The 15,494-nt window shown below is 47.3% G+C and overlaps 1 protein-coding gene across 2 annotated transcripts in view; it reads left to right on the forward strand.

Annotated features, from left to right (window-relative positions):
* The first annotated feature begins 1,257 nt into the window (after positions 1-1,257).
* Positions 1,258-15,494, forward strand: part of SLC7A14 (solute carrier family 7 member 14) — a 30,553-nt gene continuing 16,316 nt past the window's right edge. Inside the window, exons 1-2 of one of the 2 annotated variants that reach the window (XM_027724636.2) lie at positions 1,258-1,297; positions 14,984-15,383. In XM_027724636.2, coding sequence (XP_027580437.1) covers positions 15,080-15,383 — 304 coding nt within the window. In that variant the 5' untranslated portion in view covers positions 1,258-1,297; positions 14,984-15,079. Of the gene's footprint in view, positions 1,298-14,458; positions 15,384-15,494 lie in introns of those variants that run through there. The other variant, XM_039378116.1, reaches the window with a different exon arrangement.

Consider the following 15,494-nt stretch of genomic DNA (forward strand, 5'->3'; position numbering starts at 1 on the left):
CTGGAAAGCCACAAAAACCATCACAGAAATCAAGGCTGGAAAGGAAATCAGACATGGCATGTGGTCTGCTACCCTGGACAAAGACAAGATCATGGGCATAGAATCATAGAATAGTTTGGGCTGGAAGGGACCTTTAAAGGTCACCTAGTCCAACCCCCACCCTGTCTGGGTTTATCTGTGCAGTGTCACTGTCTGTATGTCCCCAGAAGGTCACTGCCATTGATGCAGCTTCTGTCAGGGTCACTCACATTGGGCAAACACTTCTGAACTGATCCCACTGAAGGATACCATCTTTCACTTTTATAAGCAGACATTTATTTCAGTACTTAGAGAATGAAAAGTTTCTCTCCACTCGAGACACAGCCTGCATTTGGAATAGGTCCTGTTAGAAGCTCTAGCATGAAGCTGTAACAGAGACTGAAATCTGATTCTCACCAGGCATAACTGGAGATGAAACCAGTTTGGATTTGATGCCAAAATGGTACAACACAGATACAGCCAGGGAGTGTATCCAGAGCAAACCAAACTGCGAGAATCAAGAAATAAAAATGCAAAAAGGAATAATCTTGAACATGAATTCCAGCTATCCTGAAAAGCAGCTATGGATATAAAATATTAAACACATCCTGCACCTGATACCTAACTCCTCCCAGCCGTGCCATGCCGAGGGCTGGACAACCCGGCGTGCTGCAATGCATGAGGCATTATTTTGGTCCTAATTCTGTCTGTTCCGGGATTATGGCATTAGCACCCAAATCTCACAGTGCAGTTCAAGGAGAAAACAAAAACCAGGCTCCCCACGTTTTGTCCCTGGGATGAGGAAAGCCCTGCTCTGGGGGAGGCAGACAGAAGAGTTATTTTCCAGCAGCCAGACAGTTTGGGGGATGCCGTCTGCAGCCCTCAGGACACTTGGGCAGGCAGGAACGACTCAGTGGGAGGGGAGGCGACAGCCTCCCGTGCAGGGAGATCTCCCGGGCCCGGCACGGCCCATGGGTACTGCCGGCGGTCACATGCGGCAGAGGCGGGGAGGGGAAGCGCCGAATAATTGAGGAGCTGCAGCGCCCTCCTCCCTCCCTCCCTCCTTCCCTCCTCCCTCCATCCCTCTCTCCCTCCATCCATCCCTCCCTCCCCCCTCCCTCCACACTCCCTCCGCCCTGCGTGCGCTGCCGGGAGCCGGGGTCGGCGGTGCCGGCGCAGCCCCCCCGCCCCTCCGGCTGCAGCAGCGCAGCCGCCCCCGCGGGGAGCGCGCCCGCGGCCGCCCCGCAGCACCGCCCGCCCGCCGCGCTCCGCGCCCGCGGTGAGTGCCCGCGCCGCGGGGAGGGAGGGAGGGAGAGAGGGGAGGTGGGAGCCCCTCGGAGCCCCTCGGGGAGCGGGGGACGGGCGGCGAGCCCGGGAAAGGTCTGCCCGGAGCCCCGCGGCGGAGCGCGGCCGCGGCCCCCCCGCCGCGCACACGGGGCCGGTTTTGTGCCCCGCTCGGCAAGGGCAGCGCCCCGGCTCCTCCGGGACACGGGGGACCGGCCCCGGGGGACCCCAGCCCGCCTGAGCATCCCCTCGTCCCGGCCCGCCGCGGCCCCGTGTTTACGGAGTGTCGGGGCACTCGCCGGCGGGGAGGAGGAGGCGGGGGCGCCGGCGCTGACGGCGCGGGATTGATAGGAAACGGGGGAAAAGCAGAGTGAGAGGAGGGATATCGGGTGGTCTGAGCGAAGCGACAGCTCTCGCTACAGGTGATCGCGCGGAACGCGCCGGGGGGGGAACGTCGGGAAGCTGCGGGAAGGGGGGAAATGGGGGAACAGAATCGGAGGAGATGGAAAACCGCGAGGGAGGCGGGCGCGGAGAGATGAGACCTGCGGGGCAGGTGACACCCGCGGGGCCGGTGACACTCGCGTGGCCGGTGTCTCCCGGCGGGGCGGCTCGGGGTGATGCGGGGGTCGGTCCCGCGTGGGGCCGGCGGCGCCGGGCGGGCGCTGTCCGCGGTGCTGAAGCCCCGACGGGGCGGCCCCCGGCGCAGGCGGCCCCGGCCCCCCGAGGCTCCCCCGTGGCCGCGGGCGACCCACGCACACGGGCCCCGTTTGCGGCTCCGTCTTCCCGCCGGCGTCGGCAAAACTCCCCGCGACTTGGAAGCCGGTAATGGAGTTGGCTTCCTCTTTACGTCACCCCGGCTCGGTGCTGTTTATTGATTCCACACGGGTATTTTGGAGCTGACTGGTACCAGCCGCCTGCCCGCCTCGGCCCCGGGTAGGTGTGCTCCAGCAGCCTAATTTCTTCCCTCAGATTGCTTTCCAGCCCAGGTTTTGTTGCTTATTAAATAAGAGTTTATGCAGATAGACTTAGTGCCTTCCTGTCACAGACCATGCTGAAAGTGCTCTAGTACAGGGCTTCCGAAATCAACACCGACTCTGGGAGTAGGAAGCCGTATCACTCTGGTCGACCCCAGAGAAGACTTTTTCTCAAAAGGACCATGTCTGATTTTATCTAGCATATTAGCTAATTAATTCTCCCAGTGTCCCTAAGCAGTAGGCGAGTACATTTTAGCATGCCAAGGCATTTGTTTAACTGCCCAAAAACTGTCATGAGACTGAAAGTCTGATTGCTAAAGATATTTACGTGTGTTTGTTTTATTGGCACACGTTGCTTAAGGCATGTGACTTACAGGAGTTGAACAACATATTGTAAACAAACAAAAAACCTCAAATAAGCCAAAAATGACACTAGAGAGAAAAGTTACCTAGGTTAAACTGACAATCTGTTCTTGCTCTCCATGAGGAATCCTTGTTGCATGACAGCAGAGAATTAAGGGGTTCTTGCAGAGATCCAAGACCCAATTTCCCTTTTTCATCTATCAAAGCTGTTAAACTTTGCCAACAAAACAGAGACTGATAAGTAGTAAATAATACCAACAAGGAATATTGGATCCTCTCAAAGTCAAATGTGCAGTACACATCTGAGAAGACAGCACAGAAGCAAGAGCTGTGATAGGACAAGCTGTTGAACAAGAACTAGGGAAAAATGTCTTGTTCAGTTGCTGATCAGTAAGTGGAGACGTAGGAAGGAAATTTTGCCTCAGCCCTTAGAGACAGACTGCTAGAATACATTAGACATCAACAAAAATGACAATAAAATTGTAAGTAAGGAGAAAAAAAAAAAAAAGGAGGAAAAAAAAGGAGGAAAGAAAAGCCAAAGCCTGTCAAGGACTGGAGAAAGGCCCTTACAAAGGAGGAACTATGCCACCTGAGAATTCACTTCATTACAAAGAAAGGTGACATGATTCTTGCCTCTACAGAAAGAAATTATTAGGCACTGACTTATTCTTCCATCTGCCAAAGAGAGACACAACATGAGCTAGTGCCGAGGTGCTGAAGCCAAAACATTCCAATTTAAGTGAGGGATCGCATTTTTGAACAGTGGAGGGCTGATGACCTGATGAAGGAGCCATCAGAAAACCTGCTGGATTCTCCATCTGTTTATGTCAAGACTTGATGTCCTCCCAGAATATGTAACTTCGCCAAAACAAGTCATTGGGCTCCCTGTAGGAGTAATTGCCTGGAAACTAATGGCCTGCAATTCAGACAGAATTAACTCAGAGAACTTAATGGTACCTTTGATTCTTAATTCTCCAAGTAAGGCACAGGAATGTAGAGGAATTCCAGCCTCCCCTCTAGACAAGTATAACGTTCCCAGCTGGTGGGATTTTAACTACGTGCCAGGAGCAGAACAAATGACTGACCAAATTCTATTTTGAATCCCCCAGTTTTCCAATTGGTTTCATTAATTAACTCTGCCTAAAAATAATCTCTTTCTTTGTGCATATTGCAGTGAAGTGAAGCATTTTAAAACCCTTCTCCTCAGGGAGTCAGTTATGACTCTCAATTCAAGACGTATCTTATCCTTCTCCAATTTTTTTAGGATTATATGAAAATGATGAAAATTCATTCTTTGTGTAACTTCAGAATCTCAGATGGGATCATATCGGAAAGGATTCCAGCCAAAATTATTTTAAAGGATATATTTGTAGGCTGACGTGACACTACTTCCTTCTTGAGCACAAGACAGTCTGTTTTCCCAGTTCTGAAATCACGCACATATAATAGGATTTCATCCATCTTCCCTTGAAGGCAACAGGAGTTTTTCTAGAAAATTCAGTGAGAACAGGCAAACCTCTTACTGGCTAAATTAATGGTTTTCCTGTGAAGCCCTGCAACACTCAATCAAATAGAATGGCAAACTTACTTACTTACACAAATGTAAACACCATCCTGGACTCCTCATGAAAACAAACAAACAAGCAAACAAAGAGGATAACAGAGCAGTCTGTAACAGACTTCTTAGCCTCCAGATAATCAGAATTTTGCTTTCAGAGCACTTGAGCTATTAAAGTCATCATAATGTATATGTCTAAGCAACATGTCATTGTTTGGATTATTAAGACATTTAAAAATAAGAATATAAAAGGAAAGCAAATACTTCATCTGTGTGTGGTAGTGGGATCTATATGTCGCTCAAAAACACTTATCTGGTGGGCAGTATTTGTGTCTTTCACATTGATTAAAAATAATTAAAAACCACAAATCACTCGCAGAATAAAATTATATATATATATATATATATAAAAATCACTCCCTCTATAAAATATAAAGCCATGGTTGGGTCTGACCTTGTCACTCTTGTGGAAGATAGAAGATCTAGGGATGCAAAGTATCCAGAGCCCAGAAATATAGTAGGCATTTTTAAGCTATTCATATGGATGTGAAAACATGTCCAGAGTCTCACCCCAGCCCAGGCTGAGTCTGCTGAACTCATTAAACCACCCAAAGTGTAAATGGGAGCAGACTCTAACTTAGATCCACAGAGATTCCTAAAACATTTTTCATTTATGAGGTATGAGACATAGTTAAGCTGTGGTTACCAACGGGAAACTGCTCCCTACTACAGGAAAAGGTTTTTCTTGTATATGTTTCCTTGACTCATCGAATAGCAGCCCTTCCTCTAGACCATGTGGTCATCTGCATGGCACTGGATGTTCTGAGCAGCATTGATGCTGCCACCACAGCCCTTCCTTTCTGTCACCAGAAAGGAACATCTCTAAGGGAAAACTATTTTTTCCCACAATAAAACTCTGGTACTTATGAAACAAAACCAGTGGGGTGGAGCCACACAGCACGTGACTCTTGTTTTTGTTCCTCAGCACAGTGACTGTATCAATAATTTACCGAAAGTCATGATACCATAAATTAAATCTACCTGGGAGGTGACCAGAAGAAGAGCTTTTACAGTACAGGTTTTTCAAGCACCACAACCTAATTCTCAGAAGACAGTGTTACAGGACCCAGTGGTTTGCTGCCTGTGGGGAAATGGGTTACTGCTGCCGTGCTACAAGTGCCTATGAGGGTGTCAAAACTTTAGGTTGATGTCTGTAAAACCACATGTGTGCATTTAGTCCCTCTCAGCAGACATTGACTCCTGCTTGTTGGTGACCATGACCTCAGTTAGTGGTTTGGTCCATTCCTCCTGCACGTCCCTCACTCCATGAGTGCAGGCTAGGTTTTCTTCAACACAGGTTTTTAAAGCTGAGAATGGAGACACCCGTTTGTGCTAGACATCTATTTCAAACCTGGGCAGGTTTCACCCACAGCAACCCAATTAAAACTTAGCTTTAATCATGTGCTTAAGCATTATTGAACTAGGTCTTGATGATGGACCCATCGAGCCATTCTGAATGAGCCACTGCCCCACAGTGCTCAACAATGCCAGGGTGGCTCCAGGTAGGATTTGGACACCCTAGTCTGGTAGAGAAGGAAATGTGTGCTTCTCCTACCTGTCCTTCATTTTCAGATGGGACCAGGCAGAAAGCATTGATGACAGGCCTTGCACCACTCCAGCCCTGGAGCAAGGAGCTTGGGAAGCATCTGGATATGCCAGTGCCTTGTCTAAGACACCTGGGCAGCAGCAGGTGTGTTCCACTCATTAACCGGCTGTGGAATCAACAGGGACCAGGAGATGTGCAATTAATAACCAGGGGCACCAGCTCTGCACAGAGTAAATTAAGACAGAAAGAAGCAATATGTCAAGTTGCTTTGGCTGAGAGCTCTGGCACAAGCAAGAACTACGGCAATAATATTCCAGCAGCTCTACTCTTAGTTGTTTGTGGGCACACCAGTGGAATTACACTTGCCAGACAGGGCAGCACAGCATGGGGAGACTCTGCTGGCTGTGGCTGTGTTGTCTCAATGAAAGAAATTAAGTTTTGGGGTCTTAGCACTAAGGGAGGCTAAGAGCAAGTATGCAATTAGCTACTTTAAACTGGAGGTAATCACGTTGGCTCAGCTGATTCCCTTGCTCCATAAGGACATCTCTGGGCAGGGCATGTTTATCACTCAGGGATGTTATAATACCCAAACTTATAATTTTTAAGAACACATAATTCTTCATTTAATTCTACTTCTCTTGTACCATCCTAGATACTGATTTAGCCTTAGATATGCATTTGCAACTCACTGGGAAATGCCAAAGAGCTCTCATGCTAAAGCTCCAGGTATTACTCACGCTACACGCTGCTTAGGTGTTACGTTGCCTTTGCCTGACTGATGATGAAAAATGACTAAACACAGGAACCCTATTCTAAATCTTTGATCATCTTGTGCTCACATTACTCATATAATCGGTTGTGTTGAAAAGCAGGAGGATTACTCATGTGAGGCAAGGATGTTTTGTCCTAGTGAACAAAAAGAATAAGCAGTAAAATGTAATAAAAGCAGCAGGAGCTGCTATTCACTTCTTTGGAAGTGCAGTGAATCTACCTCAGGCTTCTGCTGAGGAATTTGGTGACACAGGTTACAAGCAGCCAAATTACCCCCCAGCTCAAAGCTCTCATTTGCATATGCAAAAAACTCCCGTTGATTTGCATATGCTACTACTGCTTTTTCTGGAACATTTAGTAGGCTCGGGATTGAAGAATGTGTCTTTCCAGCTTCTTCTGAGGAAAGCAGTTGTTTGAGAACCTCTCCTGCATTAATTAGCTGATAGCCAAAATAGTGGAAGCAGGACAGCAAGGCATAATCAATTACATTTGTAGAACTGCTGATGGAATACAATAACTAATTAATGAGACCATGTGCACGCCCAAAAGAAAAACGCATTTGAAACCTGGTAAGAGCTGATTTGTGTTTGTAAGCCTGATGTGTTTACTGTGTAAAGGGCCAGTTCAGGACTCCTACTAAATTATTACAGAAAGCTGGAAAGATTGCTGGTGAGTGAGAGTCAGCACTAAGAGCAAAAAAACCCCAGCAGTTTCTTAGCTGGGAATAAAGGAATCTCTATAAACCCAGCAATCTTCAAAATAAAAGTAGAGGTTTAAAAATAGTGGATTTTCAGGTCCTGTGTTTGCCATACAGGTAAATCTTTTTCTGACTCAGGTGATGAAGCCAAAGTGTTAAACCAGTTCTTTACTGAAAGATTTGGGATTTTGCCTCTGAATGCAAAATGCTACCCAGAAATTAAATAAGTTGTCATAATGATGCATCAGCCAGACTCTTGCAACAGTAAAAATCCATTTTGTTTAGAGAGCCTCACACGTTAATAAATAACCCATTCTGTGAATTATGTCAAATGAAAAAAGCTCTCCTGTCTGGCTTGCAGCAAACCATAATGACTTTCATTCTGTGGTGTAAAAGTATGGATCCACTGAGGAAAGAAAAAGAAAACACAGCCCAGTAATTAGAGAGATTTCCTCCTGTGTGTTGTTAAAGCAAAGACAGTTTTTAAATGAGTATAATTCTAGAAGAGACCGTCTGGTAACCCAGGACTAAATGCTTCAGTGACACAAAAGCAACCCTTTCCCATTCTCACAGTGAGATTTGATACAGAAAATGTGCTATATCATCAAAGTGGTAATTACTGAAAGTATAATCTGCTAACCAAAACCAGGGAAAAGCTCAGAGTTGCAAACACAGGGCTGCAACCACTCCACTGATGCCATCAGCAGTCATACTGTTAGAGAAATGTATACCCAGCATTGCAAACAGGCCACTCACTACAATCCAGAGATACCAGAATATCAGGAAGATGCTTTTCCTCTTGTGGCAGCTCAGGGTCTGGAACTGCTCCTCTCAAATCCAGAGGGAAGGGTGCATAAGGATCTGCCAGCATATTTCCAAGACCAGGTTGGATGGAGCCCTGAGAAACCTGCTCTAGCAAAAGGTGTCCCTGCCCATGGCAAGTTGGGTTGGAACTACAGGATCTTTAGGGTCCCTTTGAACCCAAACCATTCTATGAATCTGTGATTCCATGAGAGACAAATCTGGGTTCCTGGGCACCCATCTCACAGTATTTAAAATACCTGAACTTCAGCAGTCAGCACATTAGTGCTTGAAAGAGTCTGAGCATCCAGACCTGTAAGCCCAAACTTCCTTTAGGAGTTGCACCAATACCACTGTGGCTTGTGACTGCAGCAGGATGGGGGAGGCTGTATCCAGTGGCTGTCAGCTTTGGTGTCAGTATCTGCACTTGGAATGCAGAGTCACACAGCTGCCAAAAATGACTGTTTGGAAGTGTCCAGAGCCTCAAGGGTCCTTCTGCAGATGACCACGAGCAAGTGCAAAACCAACATTGACTTCAACAAGGCACATCTAGAGAAGCATGAATCATTTTTGAGCGTGTTTTCTCTTCTGCTTCCTTAGAAAACCCAACCAAGTTAATCACCACACACTTCTGTAAGGCAGCGGTTTTCTCCATTGTACTGATGGAGGAACAAATTTACTAATCTCATATGGTTTCACTACTCTCCTAGAGGGATCCTGTCAGAACAGCTCCAAGAAGTTCCTGGTTGCCCACTTTCTGCTCAGCTCACCCATCTATTTATTTACCATTTCCCTGCATTAACTGTATTGTTACAGTCTTTAAGGCTTTTAGTTTCCCATCTCAAGGCAACAATGACAAACTAGACCTTTTTGCAAATGTGCAAATTGATTATACCTCTTTCTCTGCAGTTCTCTCTCTTTTTTTTTTTTCTTTTGGTGGTTAAATAGCTTTTTTGCAAACCCAAATGGAGCACTTCATACATATTGCATTACCTACAGCTCCGCACGCAAAGACTCTTGTCTGTCATACCCTGCACTCATTCCTATGCTGCTCTGCACCATGGAAATCATTGGTACCTGTACAAAACCAGCATAAAACAAGTGAAAAAACAAAATTCTAGGCATTGGATTGCCTTCTACAGACACAAGGACAGGAGAAAATCTGATGTCTTGGATAGGTGGATTTACTAAGGAGAGGGGATGTGCCTTCAGGGATGCACATGAGCATCTCTGAAAGGGTGAACAGGGTATTTTGGCTTCCATCCCATGCAGGCTGTAAGAACTCTGGGTGCTGTCTTCAAATGCATCCAGGCCCTAGGAAGGAGGAAAACACTGATTCCTTCAGTCCCAGAGCTGTTTCTCACTAGACTGGTGCTCCAGAGGATCCCAAGGGACCCTGACAGCCTGGACTGACTGCTTGTGAGGCTGGCATGTAATTAACCCTGGCAGAGCATAGAGCAACTCAGTATCAAGGGATCTGCTGGCCTTCACCATGACCAGCTCTAATTTCACCTCTGAATACGTCACTTCATCTCCTGTTTCATCCAGGCAGGAAGATGAGCTCTCAGCCACCAAAACCTCCTGTGTGAACAGACTGTCCACAGAGCAGTGCTCAAATACTGATTAGCTATTTACTTGGGACATGGGAACCATCAGCTGCAAGACAGAAAAAAGTTTTAACATCTCTCCCATCCTCCCCTCTGCTTTTTCCCTGATAATTCAGGCAATCCAGTCTCTTCCCAGCAAGGACAGCAGTTAAACCATCACACTGTATCCCCCCTGAAGGCTGGAGAGAGGCAAAAAAGTGTGATCTCTATGCACATGCTAATTATATCAGTGGATTACTGTCTATGCTCTTTTAACTCTTGCACTAGAGACTAGAATACAAAGTTTATGAATTCCTTGGGGGCTAGCTCTGGATGCATGGCACCCTTGCCTTGTGACTTTGGTGCAATTAAATATTTCCTCTTTTGTTTTGTTTATTTGTGAAAAGAGGTTAATGATGTTTAGCCAGCTTGGAGCAGTGCTAACACCGGTGAAGCACTAAATGTAACACGGATGGAAATAATGTAAGAAACGGCCATTCAACCTCTCCACTTCCATTTTGCTGGGAAGACACACACAAACAATCCCTGAACCCATTTTTTAAGTTGATGCACACAAAGTTAGCCTTAAACCTGAGATATTGTCACTGGTTTAACTTAGCAACAGTTTTAGTTTAAATTAATGACAGCTCCACTTGAATTGCTCCAGCAGAAATAAAAATGGAAAGATTAAAAATAAGAAGAGCCCAAAATTACCAGCAAAGGCACAAGGCCAGATTGCTGAAGCTGGACCCACGTGAGCGGCGCCGGGATCGGCAGGGACCAGCCCTCGCTCTCGGCTCTGTGCCTGTTTTAAATCCCTTTAAGGAGGGCTGACGATGGAGACAGAGCCAGCTTTATACAGTGGCAGCCCAGCTGGGGCTCAGCACTGTAAAAACAAGCACGTAAAACTCCGAATGAAATCGCACTCGTAACGAAAACACCGCGGTGAGGAGCAGCCCCAGCAGAAGGCTCCGCTCGGGTCGGAGCTGCTGCCCGACTCCCGCATCGCCCCGCTGACGTCAGTGCTGTCCCTGCTGTAGGAGCTGTAATGAAATTCAGGATCCAGTGTCTCTTCAGACGAGCCGCCTCACCGCTACCGAGCTCACAATCAAAGGAAAACGAGAAGGGGGAGGTCAGGCTAGCACACTGTTCCACTTGTCCTTTTTCTGGGATTGCAGCGGGTTTGCTGCCTGGAGCCGCCTTTTCCATCATCTCGAGTCACCTCTCGCATCCCTTTGAGCCTTTGGAGCTCCCTTTCCCCAGGCAAATGCTTTAGCCCAGCTCTCCATGCAGCCCCTACGAGGAGGGTGTCTGAGGGCTGCTGCTCCTACATCATAAACACCCGTGTTACTATTCCCGGGGTCCACTGCAGGCACTGCCTTGGGGATTGGTAGGAACCTGCTTCAATCCCACATTTCTGGAGCTCATCCCCCCTGGGCAAGGACGAAGGTGCTTTCCCCCTAGAAAATCCTGCAGCAAACTGGGTGCTGCTGACCCAGCTACTGGGGGCATCATCCAGTTTCCCTCTGTAATAATTACTCTGGGAGCCATGGAAAAGCAGAGAAAATCCAACCTTTTCCTCTTAATGAGGGCCCCTGGCTGACTTTCCATATACTAACAAGAGCTCTCTTTTTTCATTTACCACCATCAATATTCTGTTTCTTTTACATCCTCAACAGCTTTTAATAGAGATCTTTGCTCAAAAATACTCCTATGGACTCCTGGACAGATTTTTTCTGTCATTAACAGACAAATCAAGTAAGCCATTCCCAAGATGTGGTTTGGGGAAGGTTGTCTGGGTAAGCTGGAGCTGTGGGGGTGATGAGGATGGGCGATGCTGGGGGGCACCATGCTGCATCTCACCAGTAGAACGAGTTTTACATCAGGAATAATTCAGCACTGGCCCAGACACTAAGGAAGATCTATGCCTGTAAATACCTAGACCTCTCCTTCTGACTTGATTGCAGTTTTAGTTAATTTACCCTGATGAAGAAGAGTGTTTCGGTACAAACAGCAGTCACCAACAAGCACGTGGTGGCAGCCCCAAGCACCAGCCAGCAAGGAAAACCAGCCCCAACAGCCTGATGATGGAGAGCTGAGCAGCTCCAAAATCTGGCTGCAGCTTATCCCCCCGAGCCACAGCTCCCTTCATCTTCCTGGGTTTATGATGAGGAGAGCAGATTAAAGAAAACAAGTATAAATTCCCTTTCCTTCCCACTGTGTGCTTTTAGTCAGCCAGGGGGAGTGAAGCAGAGCAGAAGGGAGCTGTCTCTGCCCCACGGAAAGGGTTGCCATCCATGACATATTTTTTCATTGTTTCAAATGGAGTGAAAGGATGTTTTCCAAGCTACAGAGCAGCAATATGCTGATCTCACTTAAACATCTGGAATAGTTTCGAGTGACTGCTTTAATTGAATGTAGCAGCAATTATAGAGTTATTTCATTTCAGATGTTTTGAAAGGTTCTTTTTCTTTTCCTTGGTGACTTAGGAGAGGCCATATGAATTGCAGGGCTATGTTGGGCTACCATGCAGAAGGATTTGGTCACAGCCCAGCCCCAGGCAGCTGGAACTGCCTGACAGCCTAAATCTGGGTGCATCACCAATCCACCAGGTAGTTCCTGCTTTAAATTTAAAGCATTTAAAATATTTAAGTTTTTTTTTTTCATTATTTTAGCAGTTGAGATTATTCCAGAATAAGACTGCCATGTCTTCTCTTGGAGTTCTTTGCAATGCTGGTGAGAAAGTAATTTCTATACCATGATGTGGCTCGAGAGTGAACTGAGCAGTCCAAATCAGTCATTCTCAGCTCTCTTCAGCTGGGGGAATGCACTGATTTTTCCAGCGTGGATGTGAATCCCTCCAGCAAGACCTGAGCATTTACCACCCTTCTCAAAGCCTTCATCAGCCACTCACAAACACGCCAGACAAGATAATGAAAAATTCCTGATCTCAAATCACGGTCCCAACCCCTATTAAAAACACAGGGCAGGTCTTCCCATGACAAAACACAACCTGGTGATGGGACCAAGGACCAACCCATAACCTCAGCACCTCCATCCCACACCATCCTACCTCTCCCAATGGCCCTTCTCGACTGGTTTAAGTCAATTTGGTGCAAACCTTAGCATAGCAACCTGAGTCTTTCAAACTCAACTAGGAGCACCCATAAAACCCAGGGTAAATAATTATATAGAGGTTGGGAGGTGGGAAGCACTGCAAGACCTCTTTGCCAGCCCATGCTTCAGACATGTGCTTTGGATAGCAGGAAGTTCAATTTTGGGTAATGATGAGCACTTTTCTTGGAGAAGTGTTTTTCCCTATGGTTGAAACCACAGATGTGCATTTACTTGGGAGCAGTAACAATTTTTCCTTATTATTATTTCTAGCTAGAACATCCAGCCTTTCAGCTTGTGGTTGCTTGAGGTAAAAAAAATCAGCACAATTTGAACTGTGATCAACCAAAACATGAAATGAATGCTGTGTTTCATTTAATAAACTCCAGCAACACAAGGCTGCCTGGTGGACACAATGTAATTTGTTTTGGATGTAAAGACGGAAAAAAATAATTGTTTTGTCTTCAAGGCAATTAGAGAATAAGAAAGATTTCTCTATTAACAGAAAAGAAGCTGCCAGGTTAAAATTCATATTTCATAAACTATTTTTCCTGTTCCTTTGTATTAACTTGAAGATTGTCAATTCTTATTGTTTTGCTCAAAGCTAAGTCATCATGTGTCACTAGAAAGTCACTGCTGCTGATATTATGAGAACTACACCCTTTGTGAAGAACAGCAGAAAAGGAAGTGGGAATGGTAGTTGCTGAATAGTTCTTGAAAATATGACTGGGGAGGAAAAAGCACAGAGAAAGAGCTAAATAAGATAATGTCATGATTTTTAAGACAATCCTAGAAGAGATGGGTTCAGGCAGGATAATTTAAAAGTATTTAAAAATGGCTGGAGCTATCAGTTACTTGCTTTTCAGTGGCCAGTGAAGCTGGCACTGCTTCTACTGAGCTTCCCACCCATCTTAACTACGCAGAAGCCAGACCCCAAAATGCGTTGCAGTTACACCAGCAAGAACACATATCTCAATTTTAAAAAGTACTCCTTAAACAGTATTTAAACAACTACAAGAATGAAGCGATAAATTGAATGAAGAAACCACACTGAGGAGCCTTTTTAACTTTGTGATTCATGGGGACCTGAACAAACAGTACCTTTTAAAACTTTTCCCTTTAGGTTTCACCAGGATGACAGTAGCACGCAAAAAAAACCCACAAACAACCAGTATAGCCTGAGAGCTGTAGGACTGAAAGTCTATAGCACCAGAATGAAAAATCACCTGTCCTTGTAAGGGCCGGTTTGTGGTGATCCAGCCCCAGCCTGGCACAGGTGGGCAGTGGTCTCAACACACTGGATGTAGGAGCAAAGGTACAGACTTCCTTAATTTTTTGCAGTACAAGTGGAGCACAGTGATCACAAAATGGTTTGGGTTGGAAGGGACCTTCAAGATCATCTCATTCCAACCCTCCTGACATGACCAGGGACATCTTCCACTAGCCCAGGTTGCTCCAAGCCCCATCCAACCTGGCCTTAAACAATTCCAGGCATGGGGCATCCACAGCTTCTCTGGGCAACCTGTGCCAGGGCCTCACCACCCTCACAGGGAAGAATTTCTCCTTTCATCTAGTTTAAACCTGCCCCCTGTCAGTTTGAAGGCCCATTCCCCCTTGTCCTGTCACTTCATGCCCTTGTCCAAGTCCCTCTCCAGCTCTCTTGGAGCCCATTTTTACACTGGAAGGGGCTCTGAGGTCTCCCTGGAGCCTTCTCTTCTCCAAGATGAGCAACCCCAACTCTCTCAGCCTACCTCCACAGGAGGTATCCCACACATGGTCCCCACATAGTCCGCCATGGTGATGGTGGGCTGACAGCCCTGCTGCTGGAAGTGCTTGGGGTCACGCTGGGTCCTGACCAGTTCCCAGTGTGCCACAGTGGCCATCAACACCTCACAGCTACATGTAGCCATCACTGCTTTTGGTAGCAGTTAACCCATGTAATGAGCCCTTGGAGGAAATCAGGTTCCTGCTGTTGTAGCGCTGTAGCAATGACCAGGGTTACACCCATGCAAACATGAAGGAGGGCAGTGCATCCCTGCTGTACAGAACAACTGGGATGGAAGGAGGAGATTTCTTGTAGCAGCAGCAAAGGTGAAACCAAAGCTCTCCCAGCACTGGAGACCAGTCAGAAAACAGCTTAGGGGGCCCTTTTGGAGCACATCCCTCTTTCTTTGCTATTTCAGTCAAAAACCCTGTTCCTCTCTCTTGCAGCCGGGCCGCCAGCGCAGGAGGGAGATGCAGCCACAGCCCTGAGCGGGTGCTGCCAAAAACATCTGTGACCCCCCTCCCTGGAGCCCAGCCCCAGCCATGAGCGGGTTCTTCTCGCGGCTGGACCCGCGGCGGGTGCCGTGGGGGGCGGCGGGCCATGCCCTGCGCACCCGCGTCCTGCGCACCAAGCCCGTGGAGTCCATGCTGGAGGGCACGGGGACCGCGGCCACCCAGGGTGCCAGGCTGGCCAAGGTCCTCACCACCCTCGACCTCATCTCCCTCGGCGTTGGGAGCTGCGTGGGCACTGGCATGTACGTGGTGTCCGGCCTGGTTGCCAAGGAGATGGCGGGGCCCGGGGTCATCGTGTCCTTCATCATCGCGGCCGTCGCCTCCATCTTGTCGGGTGAGTCCTGTGTGTGGGATTTTGGGTGATGTTCCCTCTCGTGCCACCTAGTGCATCCTCTCCATTCATGGGTGGACACCTGGCAGGATCCATGCTCGGCAGCACAAACTG

This window comes from Pipra filicauda, unplaced genomic scaffold (assembly GCF_003945595.2).
Source record: "Pipra filicauda isolate LSUMZ 115617 unplaced genomic scaffold, ASM394559v2 scaffold9_size5747161_pilon, whole genome shotgun sequence".
Classification (NCBI taxonomy): domain Eukaryota; kingdom Metazoa; phylum Chordata; class Aves; order Passeriformes; family Pipridae; genus Pipra; species Pipra filicauda.